This window comes from Halichoeres trimaculatus, unplaced genomic scaffold, assembly GCF_033239565.1.
Source record: "Halichoeres trimaculatus isolate MK-OKI-2021-1 unplaced genomic scaffold, fHalTri1.1 fHalTri1_scaffold_19, whole genome shotgun sequence".
Classification (NCBI taxonomy): Eukaryota; Metazoa; Chordata; class Actinopteri; order Labriformes; family Labridae; genus Halichoeres; species Halichoeres trimaculatus.
The window spans coordinates 9,056,858-9,070,387 of NW_027437197.1; the positions used below are offsets into that span (position 1 = coordinate 9,056,858).

General features: G+C 40.6%; 1 protein-coding gene across 7 annotated transcripts in view; it reads left to right on the forward strand.

Annotated features, from left to right (window-relative positions):
- The window catches only part of lrrfip1a (leucine rich repeat (in FLII) interacting protein 1a), a 39,535-nt gene that overhangs the window by 24,287 nt on the left and 1,718 nt on the right, over positions 1–13,530 (forward strand). For 3 of the 7 annotated variants that reach the window (XM_074694757.1, XM_074694758.1, XM_074694760.1), the window contains 9 exons: positions 3,469–3,495; positions 3,702–3,827; positions 4,024–4,095; positions 5,352–5,522; positions 5,710–5,802; positions 6,049–6,141; positions 6,282–6,374; positions 6,576–6,720; positions 8,088–13,205. In XM_074694757.1, coding sequence (XP_074550858.1) covers positions 3,469–3,495; positions 3,702–3,827; positions 4,024–4,095; positions 5,352–5,522; positions 5,710–5,802; positions 6,049–6,141; positions 6,282–6,374; positions 6,576–6,720; positions 8,088–11,752 — 4,485 coding nt within the window. In that variant the 3' untranslated portion in view covers positions 11,753–13,205. Of the gene's footprint in view, positions 1–3,468; positions 3,496–3,701; positions 3,828–4,023; positions 4,096–5,351; positions 5,523–5,709; positions 5,803–6,048; positions 6,142–6,281; positions 6,375–6,575; positions 6,721–8,087; positions 13,206–13,389; positions 13,511–13,530 lie in introns of those variants that run through there. The other 4 variants (XM_074694764.1, XM_074694761.1, XM_074694762.1 and 1 more) reach the window with 4 other exon arrangements.

Here is a 13,530-nt window from a genome sequence, read left to right on the forward strand (position 1 = left end):
TTAACTTGGTATGAAAGCGTTGTAGTTTGATTATTTTCCATACAAGTCTTTGTAGCTTAGAGAACATATAATCTTTTACACTTTTACACACTTACAAGCAGGGATAAGATTGCTTAATTACAGACCACATTGCAACGGCCACAGGAAGGAGACTTATGGAGCAATTTTACTTTATTTCCCCTTAATTGTCTTTTGACAGAAAAATAGTTGGTTGATAAAAAATAACATGGGTGCATGTTTGTGCTTTTGCTTTTTGGATTTAACTGCATTAACAAGCATAAAATAAACATTTAATCATCAAACAGGTAGAAGTGACCCTCAGGGTGATGAATTTAAAAAAAAGTTTTTCCATCTTTCTCCTACACTTCTCCTGGTTCATCCTGCTCCCTTGCTTCCTTTTTCCTTACCGCAGGCCTCTTATGCTTCCTCTGACTTGTACAGCTTCAATGGTCTGTCCTCCTCCAGAAACCCAGGTTCAGCTTTCAATGGTTATCAGGTCTGTATGAAGACAAAAGTCAGACAGTTGTTTCTGTAAACACTGACAGGGTAGGAACTCTTTTCTCTGTTGACCTTTGACCTCTCTGAGTAGAGGGACATGATGAAAGAGAATGAGACCTTTAGCTTTCGTTCTCCTGTTTCCACAACGTGTCCCAACCTGCGGCCGTGTGAACCTCATTCTTACCTCTGACTTCCTGCTGTGTTGCAGTTCTGCAGGTCACTCAGTCAGATCACCCAGCAGCTCTATCGAAGGGTTGGTTTCATTCAGCTTTACCCTTCTATAACATCCACTGAGTGTTAAATCACACTTTCGATAATCACGCGCTTACTAAAGTGTTTGTGAGGACGTCTCAAACTGAGCCCATTTATCCAGGGAGCAAACGGATTTGATGATTAAGTTAAGGGCTTCCGTTTAATGCTTTATCACTTTTAAATTCCCTTAACATTCAGGCCAGCCACTGCTTGAATGAAGGCACTTATCAGCCACTAATAGGTGTGCTGTGCCACCAGTGAATAGATAAGCATGTAATAAAATTACAGATGTCAACCTCTGTTCTGTTGCTGGTGAGTGATTGATCTGCTTACTCTATGTTTACATTTGTTTGTATGGGTGTGTGTCTGTGTCTCTGTGTGTGTATGTCTGTATGTGTGTGCTTAGAGCTCCTTATATGAGGACAGCCTCTGCAGCGGGTCACGGCGAGTCACTGGCTCTACCTCGCATGTAAGATTTTCTTGGAATTAAATTGTGGCCTTGGTTGTTTGCCACACATGAGCGTGGACACGTGTGAAAGTGTTTTTTGTCCCTGGATTGTTAATACTACCAGATAATCATAAGTGGATTTCATATTAATTCAGTGTTAATGACAATCTGTTTGTTGAATGAAACAATGGGCTCTGTGTGAAGTTTGCTTTTGTTTTGCACTAACAGGAAATTTCTCAGAATATTGAGAGACTAGAGTGCTTTTTCTGGTTCATGCTGCTGTTTTGGATTTAAAAGTAATTAGGTCATAGACTATAAGAAGTGGACTTAGTCGCCTTGGCGCCCTCCATTAGTTTTAGGACCTCAATCTTGGTAATTTATCTTTCTTGACCATATTTGGACAAGAAGTTGGAGAACCAGAGGCATTGAAATGCATTTAGTTTAAATTAGTTTTACCTGTGATCAGTTTCGTGGTCACTTGTTATCATTGGTGTGTGTGTCTTTTAAGTGGGTAGTGAGAAAGAGTGCTTCTCAAGCTACTTTTTGGGAAAGAGAAAAAGAAATAAAATGAACCCTCAGCTAGCAGCCCTGTCTTTAACTCTTAAACCCCCAAAAACCTGGCTTTCAGAGGAGTTGCATACAATGCAGCGCGGTAAACAGTGGTGCATGGAGTTCCTGTGTGCACATTTGTGCCGCACCAGACCTCTTTGCATGCATTCAGGTCTGGTATACTTGAAGTATGTACGCACGCCTGTTTGCATCCTCATTAACACTGATGTGTAACAGAATGTTTTCTCCTCAGCCTTTAGAGTACACAAGCTTTCGCAGCTCCGGCTCCAGAGTCTCTTCAAGGGCCAACTCGGCCCGCACAAGCCCAGTGGTGAGCTATCAGTCCCTGGACACCCTTTAAACAGCCTCAAGGCTCAGAGATTTCCTTAGCCCATGAAACGAAGTGAAAGTGAAAATATTTCAGTATATTTGAATTATATGAAAGAGAGGTTTCAGAAATCAATTTTGAAAAAATACTGGAAAAATAAAGGCAAATATAAAAGCATTAGAGTTTGTTTTTTTACGTTTGTCTTTTTATAATAAAGTGTGTGAAAAATTATTCATGGATCAAAGGCCCTCAGGACTCAGTGAACTTGTAAAAGATGTAATCACAGTTGTTGGACTGAACTCTGTATCCTTCTTGCTCTGACAACATTTGGTTTATGATTTATGGCTTCACATTAGTGGTGTGACATTTTGTCATTAGACAGTGTTTACTCTTGCTGCCAGTGTCTCAGACTTGGCATGATGGGCAGAACTTTTTGATGTGCAAACATTGCTGAGTGAGCAGGTATTTCCCGGTGAACCGGTGCCACACTGACTTTGGAGGGTTTGGTTTTTTAGGAGCTCAGAGACACTGAACTCAAAAGAAGCCTTCACAGAAAAATAGTATAAAGAATCATTTTCAAACTTGATCATAACTAAATAAAGTCTTTATCCACTCTGATGTATGATTAAATGTGTCTGTAACATGCGTTCATTTTTGTTTTGAAGCTGTTGAGACTTTTTTAACTCTCTATTGTCTGTCTGGGTGTTTATTGTTCTGTTGCGCCCCCTGGTGCCTGATGTAGGACAACTGCTCTGGCTCTGTTGCCAGTTTTCTGAGGAGTGCGGCCAGTAGCAGTGGCCTCCCCAGGGACCTGGATGATGTTACTATTCCTGACTTTTCTGATGTGAGTCGCTTTGCACGCGGAGGGGGACGAGGCCGTGATGTGAGCTGAGTTTCTGCTTTTGCTGCCTTGCTATTCATTTTTCGGACTTGCCCTACGAGACAAGGAGAGCTCAAAAAAGCTTTCTGTGTCTGAGGTTAACTTGTGTGTTGACTATGGAAACTACTTGTGTGTTGTGTGGATGGCAGGAAGTAAAACTTGATGGTCCCCTGGGGTTTGAAGTGTATCCCTAACACCATACTGTGTATTTGCTGCTGTGTCAAGTTCATTTTGAAAGTTTCATGTTTTGAATTTCTAAAGGAGTTTATATGCTGTGTACTAAGTATTTGCATGTTGTTGTTTTTAATGACAAGCGTGTGACTTCATTCTATCTGAGAAGAAATTATAATGCTCCAAAAAGTGGTTATCACCAGGAGATCTGGTAAATCTTCTGATCACCACTGAGCTGTAAAGACATTGAGCTTTCTTCTCCTATCACTCCGTCTTCTCATCCCTGACCTCTTAATCATTTGTTGCCCCTTTGTTCTGACTATATCTCATTTTTCTCAACAGGGGGAGGACAGAGACTATCAGGAGAAGGTGAGTGAGAATGATTGTGACTGTCACTGTATCTAAATGTGGATCTCCTCTTTAAGATAATTTAGAAGTTTCAGATCTGTTTCAGCTACAGATTTAAATTTCTGAAATGTTAGAGCAATAGTCACAAGACTCCTCTTTCTTTGTGATAATGAAGAATTAAAAAAAGAGCATTGGGTTTAACTTTTTGTTGTTTTGGTTTGTTTTAGGGGTCTCGAGCAGCTTCTGCCTTAACAGCAGGAACTCTCACCTCGTTAGGCGGGAGTTCATCACGGAGAGGAAGCGGTGAGACGGCCATAACTGTCGATGCTGAGACTTCTTTACGAGAAATTAAGGTAACGCAGATGAGATGGTGGATTAAGAGAGCTTTCCTTTTTTCATATTCTTCTGCGCTTTTCATCATTTTCATTCCTTCTGCAAACACTTCTCTTACGGTCTTCATTGCTTGCTCACAAACAATCCCATGTCACGTTTTCTGATGCTGTCACACTGCTTTTCTCTGCTCACTGCTGCTGCTGCACTCTTCATCAGGAGATTCATGAGCTGAAGGATCAGATTCAGGATGTGGAAAGCAAGTACACGCAGAACCTTAAAGAAGCCAAGGTATAAGCTTGAAATCTCCAGTGAACTCTGGGCTCACTGTGGACTTGTTTGCTGTGTCTAACTTCTTTGGGCTACCATAGAGCTGTAATTCCCAGTATGTTAAATTTGGAAATACTAAAATAACCATTTAAGTAAAGTTACAGTAAGAATTTAAAGTTGTCAGACATTTAGCTTTATAGATAAATGAACTGACAGCAATAATTGTTAGTCTAACATTTTAGTGACAAATTAATGAAAGTGCTTGAAATCTCTTTTACTTTTGCTAACAAATCTGCACTGATTGTGCTTTTTCTTTGCTTTACATGATGGAAAGCTAAAAATTTCATCTCAAAGGCTGCTTGAGACTCCAGCTTTGCAGTTTTGTGTTAGAGAAAGTTTTTTTTTTTTTTTGACTTCTTAAACTTGCAGTCTTATTTGCAAAGCTTCTTTTGAGTTTTTCTTTTGCTTATTATTTTCCATTCACTCATTTAAATCTATGAGAAATCTAGGTTTACCAAGGTTTGATATACAGTTCTACAGTTTCATTTAGCAGACACTTTTGTCCAAAGCGATGTACAACACAAGCAAGAATTTAGACAGAAGGAAAAACCTAGCTAGTGCGACTGAGTGCTTTAAGTTATTTGGCTGCAGGTGCTGCCATTAAGTGCAGGATAAATTTTGTCTTCTTCTTTTTGAGTAATGTAGAATAATCCAGCCACCTAACCCCAATCAGCTGCTGCAACAATATACTTCAACCTTCAACAACATTAAGTACTTAGTGCTGAAAATTCAATAAGAGCTGAGTCTTAGATCTTCTGACTCATTCTACCCTTGGGACAAAGAGGAGAAGGGTCAGATTATGTGACCAAGTGTTCCCTGAACAGATGAGTTTTCAGACATCTCTTAAAGTAGAAAGGGACTCTGTGGATCGTATAGAGTCAGGTAATTCATTCCACCATTTGGACACAACAGAGGAGAAAATTCTGGCTAGAGATTTAGAGCTGCACTGGGCAAGCAGAGTGTAGTGAGCAAGACCTAGACTTGGATGTGGGACCCCAGGTAGGCAGGAGCCGTTCTTGTCAATGTTTTGTAAGTCAGAGGATATCTGAGTATTCTCTTGCATTGTCTACGTTATTAGCATCCTGCTCTCATCTGTTACTCCAAACATAAACTTATTTTTCTAATCTGTTTAACAAAATGACTTAGTTTAGTTGAAGACATGTGAAACCTAATCCAGCTCCTATTTTGATTTTATTTTCTTGTTCTCATGACATCAGGACACATTAGCAGAAGTTGAGGAGAAGTACCGTAAGGCTATGGTATCTAATGCCCAGCTGGATAATGAGAAAAACAACCTGATGTACCAGGTGGACACACTCAAGGACTCTCTTATGGAGCTGGAAGAACTGCTGTCAGAGTCACGCCGAGAATTTGAGGAGAAAGTCAAGGTACAGAGTTTCGAATTGAATTCGTACAAATTGATTTCTTTGAACTTAAAATAAAGCCAGTAATGCTTTATTTTGACTTGACCTATTCATGAAAAACAGTGACTGTTATACCTATTTAAAGCAAAACTGGAGCAGAGACATATAACAGTAAATCAAATGGCTTTAAGCTTTCCCTTTGTCTTCACAGGAATACGAGCGAGAGAAACATGCCCACTCTGTGCTTCAGTTCCAGTTCAACGAAATGAAAGAGACCCTGAAACAGAGTGAAGAGTTGCTAAACGTGAGTATCACTTCCAACGTGACTGAGTGTCTATAAGAGTTAAAGCAGGGTGCAGAAAAAGGGTAAATGGATAAAAAAAAGTATAGAATAAGCACAACCTTTTTCTCAGTTTGTCTCCAAAGGCTGCATGTTAGGGGGCATTTCACAACTTCCAGCTTCCACTCTTTAAAGAAACTTGCACTGCTTCTTTTCTTTTTGCTTTTACTCTTCATCTGTCAAACTTTATTTCCTTTTCCTGCGATTTAGGAGATCCGCCAGCTGCGTTTAAAACAAGAGGGTTTTGTTAGAGAAATATCTGACCTGCAAGAAACCGTGGAGTGGAAGGATAAAAAAATTGGGGTATGACCCTGGTTCAGCACACACTTTACTATGGACTTTAAATCTCCTTAGCATGACAACTAAATGCAAGCTTTTACTTTCCTTTCTTTTCACCTCTTGTGCACCATCTTTCCACTCTGCCACTTGGGGGCTCTGCTCAGGCCTTAGAGCGACAGAAAGAATACACAGATGCAATCCGAATCGAGCGAGATGAGCTCAGAGAGGAGGTGGTGAAGCTGAAAGACATTCTGAAGGTATTCAGGCAGCGTGTTGATGCTTATTCCTGCAGTGGGAAGTTTTGGAAAGCAAGCTTATAACAAACAAGTTTAACACTGTTGTCATAATAAGTAGAGTTACATTTTATTTTCCAGTTGTACCAAATGTCCAGCACATACACTCAATTTCAAAAAGTGTGATCTGTGAGGAGGTAATTGTTGAATCTTTGCCCCGTCTAGAAACACGGGATAGTTTTGGGACCTGATCTTAATATTAATGGAGACTCCATTGAAGCACAAGAGGGCGGCTCCCCAAGCGAAGATCCTTCCTCCCCGCTGACACAGGATTCAAAGACCTCCCCAACGGAGGGGAACAGCATGCTCGGTAAAACCCGCAACAGAAAAAACACCTTTACTGCAAAGCTTGGCATGAAACTGTATGAAGACTTTACTGCTACAATAATTGACTTGATTATGCGGCTTTTCATGTGAAAGCAAGAATTTTCATTTCAGACAGTTTGTCCAATGTCAGAGTGAAGTCTTCATGCACAGGTGCCAAACTATTTGAACTGTAACAATGAATCTCTATTTGCACTAATCTGTAAGGGTAACTCTGGTGATATTCGACATTTTTCTTGAACTTAAACTGGCAGAAAAGACAACTTCACCACAATTAAGAAGTTATTTTTCGAGCCTTGAATCTTCGCATTTATGACAACAGAGGTTGAATTTATGGTAATTTAAGGGTTCAAAAAATCATTTTACTGGGCAATATTATAATAACACCTACATTTACTAAAAATACCGTATGATCTAGAATACTGGACAGGTTTTATTCAATAGGATTACATTTGTTAAAAGTGGTATTGTCCTCCATTGGAGGTTTTTGGTAATTCAATGTCAATATTGATCACCACAGTGGGCAGCTCCTCTGATCTATAAACCAAGTTGGCCATGTCTGAAATATCGGCCACAAAAACATCATCTTAAAATTTACATGTGAGTATGTGACTGCAAAACAAAACTTTGTGATCTTTTTGTTCCTGAAAAAAATTTCAAACTACTGCACCAATCATTCCTGTTTGATCAATATTAGCTCAACATTTCACTGTCCAGCTAATTCTGGAGATTACTGAGCCCTAGTGTTTGACAACAAGAAAAATGCAATGAAACACCAGTGTTTTCCTTTCAGCTGTATCTAACCTTCATCTTTCTGACCTGTTGAAAGATTGAAATGCACTCACACACTTGTGGCTTTGCCCTCATCACTAATATTTTAGCTTTTATGCTGTTTCTTCTGCACATTTCCATCACTGCAGCAAGTGCTCTTAAGCTCTGAATCATATCTAACCTTTCTAAAGTGGTTGGTTTTGGGGTTGTACAGCAGTTGTGAATCATTTTGAGAAATGATCATAAGCAGATTTTAATATGTTTAAGAAAAATTTATTTTGATTATTGTGGAGATTTTGTAAACTGCCAGCTTCAAGCTTCTCTCCTCGACGCTTTGGTGATCTGAAGATCAAGATCCTCTCTTCGATGATCCTCGCTACTTTCTTCTTCTTATTCCCTTTTTGCTTCTCCTGGTCATCTTGGTTTTGCGCTTCTCTTTCTAGCCAACGAATCAGTCCGGAGTTCTGCCTTATCTTGAAACCTGCTGATGCTTTTCCTTCTGAAGATTGCAATTTTGAAAATCTTGTCTAAAGGCAACTTTTTTTGGCACTCCATCATCGTATACTCTTCATAATCTCTCAGGAATCACAAAGGACACTCAATTGAGAAGTGGCAGGGAGGAAAGGATGGATCGGGAGCAGCATCAAGAAGTGTCTGGAGAGATCAAAGTGAAACCCTCAGGCTCTGAGACTGTCTGTAGTGTTGCTGAAGAACAGAAGACACAGTTTGCTGCAAAGGAAGACAGTGACCCCAGCCAGAAGCAAAATACTGACCTGACTGACGTATCTGTAACAAAGGTTAAGGATACGATTGATAACAGCAGTAGTCTGGAGAAAAACGTTGAAGAAATGGAAGAGGGTGGCAGATTAGGAGAGACAGCAAAACAAGATTTAGTGGACGGAGAAAAAACTGTTGAAGGAAGTAATTCAAGTAAAAGAGATTCATCCCCTCAACAAGAAGTCGCACAAGATGTCCTGAAAGAAACTCTACCCAATCAGGAGTGTGATAATACAAAGAAGGTAGAGACTGAAAAGGAAGAGGAAAGTAAACCTCAGGGCGCCACAAATTCTGGGAAGAAAAAGAAAAAGAAAAAAAAGGGCAAAAAGAAATCTGGAAAAAATGAGGACGACTGCCAACAAAAGGATGAAACCCCAAAAGAAAAGAGCAAAGCAGACAAAGGACTACAGTCAGCTGCATTAGACGGTACCATCAACGCCAGGTTCTGCTGTTGGCCAGTCACTGAAACCCTGAAGGAATTAAAGGGTAATCAAGTTAAAAATAAGGAGGACAAGCAAAAAAGTAAAGAAGCCAGTGGAGTAGAAGTGGTCAAAGCTACTAAATCTGTGAATTTTAGTGAAAATGTCACAGAAATTCAAGTGGATGATGTTGCTGATGAAAATGGCGAAGAACAAACTTTGAAAACTGAGAACCTGGGGGAAGAAGAAGAAGCTTTTGCACCTGTTGGGACAACTGAAGCACCACACGATCTTACAAATGATCGTAGTACTGAGCAAAAGATTGAGCAACAAAGTTTGGAAACTGAAACAGCAAAGGTAGAAGAGGCAACAGCAACCACTGATACCCTTCCTAAAGAGTTCAAACCAGATCCCAAAAAAGATCAGCAAGACAAGGAGCAGAGACTGGAGAAAACAGAGGACGTGGGATCTAGTTCGATCCCTGCTCAGGAAAGTAATCTCAGTCCTCCTGATTCAACGGGCAACTCAAGTGATGCTGAGATCTTTGAGGACGTTGCCAAAGTTTGTACTTCCAGTGAAGAAAATGGTGAAATGGATGTTACAGAAGAGCACGGCAAAGAACAAGCAATGAAGAAGGAGAATGGAGAAGAAGTGGCAACTTGTGCAATCACTGAAGCTTCCAGTGAATGCAGAGCCAACCATGTTACAGAAATAAATAAAGAGGAACAAAGTTTGAACACTGGAACAGAAAAAGCAGTGAAGGTAATGGCCTCCAGTGAAACCTTGACTTGTGCTGATACTCTAAAGGTATCCAAAACACATTCAGCAAAGGATGAACAAGAGAGGAATCAAAGTCAAGAAACTTCAGAGGTGGAAGAAGAATCCACAACAAATGCTGGATCAGAAATCAACTTTGGTGCTTCTGACTTTGAAGACTCTCTTGATGCTGGGAGCACCAGCTGCTCCGCCCATAGGTGTACTTCAAGTGAAGAGAACAGTGACATAGACAACTCAACAAACAGCAGCGTCATCCAGTCAGAGTTAATGGATAGCACAGAGAGTGAAGCTGGGTCTGTCGATGACCTTAAGTCAGAATGCACAGCGAATAGCTCGCAGTGCGCCTTCGAAACCATCTATGAGGAAAACACAGAAGCTGATCTGTATGTCCCAGGTCATGGTGGTGTTCTCGAAGAATCTCAATCCACAAACAGTCTGGAGAGTTCCTTGGTCTACTCGACTTCTACTGATGGTCTTTCTGATTGTCAGCAAAGCTTGTCTGGTTCAGAACAGCCTTCAGAGTTGATGTCAGAGCATCTGGAAATGGAGTCTGGCAGTGACAACACTCCCCTCGAGCTTTCTGAAAGAGGTTCAGAGGAGGAAACTGAGACTGTCATAGATCTTGCAGAATCTAGAACAGAGCTGATATCAGAACCTGGGAACTTGGACTCGAGGAGTGTCAACACTCCCGTTGAGATTTCTGAGGATGAAACTGAGAAAGACGATTGCTATGTAGAGCCAAGTGCAGAACTGCTCTCGGAGACTGTGGATGGAGGCTCAGGCAGCGACCACACTGCTATCAAAGTTTGTGAAAAAGGTTCAGAGGAGGGAACCAAGAAGGACAAAGATCAGGTAGAGCTAAGAGCAGAGCTGCAGTCAGAGCCTGCCAACGTGGACTTGGGTGATGACAACACTCCCATTGAGACTTCTGTTAGAGATGTAGAGGAGAAATCTGAAAATAGTATCGAGTCTGTGGAGGCAAGAGCAGAGCGGCTTACGGAACCTGCAGACGCAGACTTGAGCAGTGACAAAACCCCAAACAAGGTTTCTGAAAAAGGTTCAGAGGAGGAAACTTTGACTGTCAGAGATAATGAGGATCCAGAAGCAGAGACTGAACAAGAATCTTCTTCTCCCAGTCTTGATACTGATCATTCAGCACTAACACCAGATAAAGCAGATAACAAGGGGCTTAATGAAGACTTGAGAGACCCTGAAGGTTTAGATAAGCCAGAGAGCTCATCACTTGACAAAATCACTGATGCATCTGAGATTGAGAAGGGTCCTTTAGAGGCTGTGGTTCAGTCACATGATGAGGAACAAATACAGACATTAGAGTCAGAGGATGAAACTGATGTATCACATGCTGGACCGTCTCAAGAAACAGAAAAGATAAACATGGTTGACGTGTTAGATACACCAGAGTCTCCAAAAGATGGCGCTGAAATCAGCTCCTCTCCCACTCAGGACCAAAGTACCCAAGAATCAGTCACTGAGGAAGAACCAGAGAAAACTAAGAGCCAGACTGATGAGCAAAGTGGGACACATGTTTTCCCTTTGATAGAGCTACGGCACGAACTCTTGAAGGACAAGTCTGATGATTGTCAGAGGTCTGAGGGATCGTCTCAGCCCACACTGCTGGACAGTGAAGAAGAGAACAGTGTAGATGAAGAAGGACAGTCTTTTGATTTTGATGATCTAGACTTAGATGATGCCATTGCAATGAGTCTGTCTGAAGATCCCAAACAGATATCAATCGTAGAAGGGATTGAAATTGTTTCAAAAGACAGCAGCAGAGGCAGTATAGAGTTCACCCAAAGCAATGATGAGTCCATTGAAGACAAGCTACTTGAAAGCAATGACAAGTGTACAACTGATGGCAGTCCCCAGGTAGATACACTACATCCAGATCCTGATGCTGTTAGCCAAGACACACTAAACTCTTGGGCTCAAGGGGACATCTCCTCTGAAAATGTTGTTGAAGATCAGGCAAAAATTCTGGAAGAAGTAGGTGTTACAGAGGAGCTTAGGGACATTTCAGAGGAAGGAAATGCCTTGAAAGTTAGGGAGTTGAGGATTGGTTCACAAAAAACTAAACAAGCAACATCTTTACCTTTAGAGGAGGGCTTAGATGCGTTAAATGATGAAGATTCAGCTTCACTGAAGAGCTGGGATGTAGTGTCCAGCAACCTAGAAACCCCACAGACAGGAAAAAGTTCCAGAAAGAGCAGCAAGAAAAGCAAGAACAAGGGCAAGGAGGATTGTAAGATGTCTTAACGTATTGGGGTTTGTAGTTTAGATATGCATCACTTTAATCTGCCCTTCACTTGTCTCTGCATGGCGGTTTATAAAGTAGTGGAGTCGATATGTGCAAAAATCTCTTATGGCACTTTGGTGTAAGTTTGTATATAATTTTAACAAGATCAAAACAGATGGTTCAAGGTTCTAATTTAAGTTCTTTTAGAGTAAACTTATTAAAAAGTGCACAGATATGAGAAAAGAAGCAGCCTGGTCATAGATTGTAGTTCTGAAAAAATGCTGCACTTGCCATTTTTGTTTTTGATACACAGTAATCAGGTTGAGCAGGTTACTATATTGTTGCTGTTACATGTCTTGAAAGTCTTTTCTGTTTTCTTTTCTCAGCAAAAACGTTTGTTTCAGTTACAGTTGTGAAAGATTTCAGGCAAATAGAAACACTTTGTTTTGCAAAAGTTGGGCAAACAGAAGGGTGCTGGAGCATTCTGCTGACTCAACAAAGCCAGTGCATTTGCATTTTTCTTATTTGTTGTCCAAAAGTATTAAAATGTGTCATGTAATAATTTTTTTGTGAGCTGGATGCACCAGAAAACAATAAATCACAAGACTTTTCAGCAGCTGGCAGCATTTAATCTGCCACAGACAAATAAATAAAAAACTGATGATTATGGTCCGTCAAATGGAGTGACAAAAAACAAAATTACTGATCAGGTTGAGACAGTCACACTGTCTGTAGACTTGCTGTTTAGGTATGTATCAATTAGTTCTAAAATCTCATTTGGTCTTACTTCTGTTACTAAAGGTCTCGCCTAAAAGAACAAAACTGAGATCTCTGGGATTGCTGCTTGAAACAGATCTCTTTCTTTAAGATTGTTCAGAATAGAAAATGTTTGAATAAAGTTTGTTGCCATTTTGTTGCACTTGATGGAAAGATGAATGTGGTGCAAACACTCTGAGATTCCAATAAATTCTCTGCTTTTACTGAAATGTAATGAACTTCTTTGAGTAACATTCATGTTAGCTTCCATCCATTTCATTTAGTCATCCCTGTCTCCTCAGACCTTATGGTGTTTTGAACTCTATGGTGTGTTTATGTTGTGAACTGTAGTCCTCCCCTCTGTGTGTTATGGGATCATACCTCCAATCCACAGTCTGTTCATACTAACATTCCCCCTCACTCCATCACCCCCCACACGGATGCCTGTTCTGTTGCATGCACGGTCCTCCTACCCTGACCCAGCCACCCTCCCACATCACCTTGGCTTCTCCCACCCATGGTATGTCATCTTATTTTCCTTTCATGATGGATGGCAGCAGATACAGTCATGCTTGTTTGAAGGCATCATGGAGCATGACTTTGACTTTTTGTTTTGTGAATCAGGCGGTGTGTTCTTCACTTACATCTGTTTTTTTGTCTTTTAGAGATCCGCCTGAGGAAACTGGTGGATGAGCGTGAAAAAATGATAGAGCAGGTGAGTCAATGGCTCATATAACAAGCATATATTTATTACGAAACAAAACAAATTCTCAGTTTCATCGTTTAATATGTTGTAGTGAACTATTTTCAGCTTAATAAAGGGTTTGAATGATTTACAGACCATCACACTCTGCTGTATCAACAACTATTAACTGTGAATGTGCTCTGGCTTCATATACAGGTAAAGAAACTAAAGGCCCAGCTGGATGAGAAAACCCAGAGGAATGGCACAGACAACACTTCCACCCCTGATGGTGAAATCCTTGAAAATGGAAATGATCCAAATATGGTAGAAATGCAGAGTAAGTACACATCTGCCTGT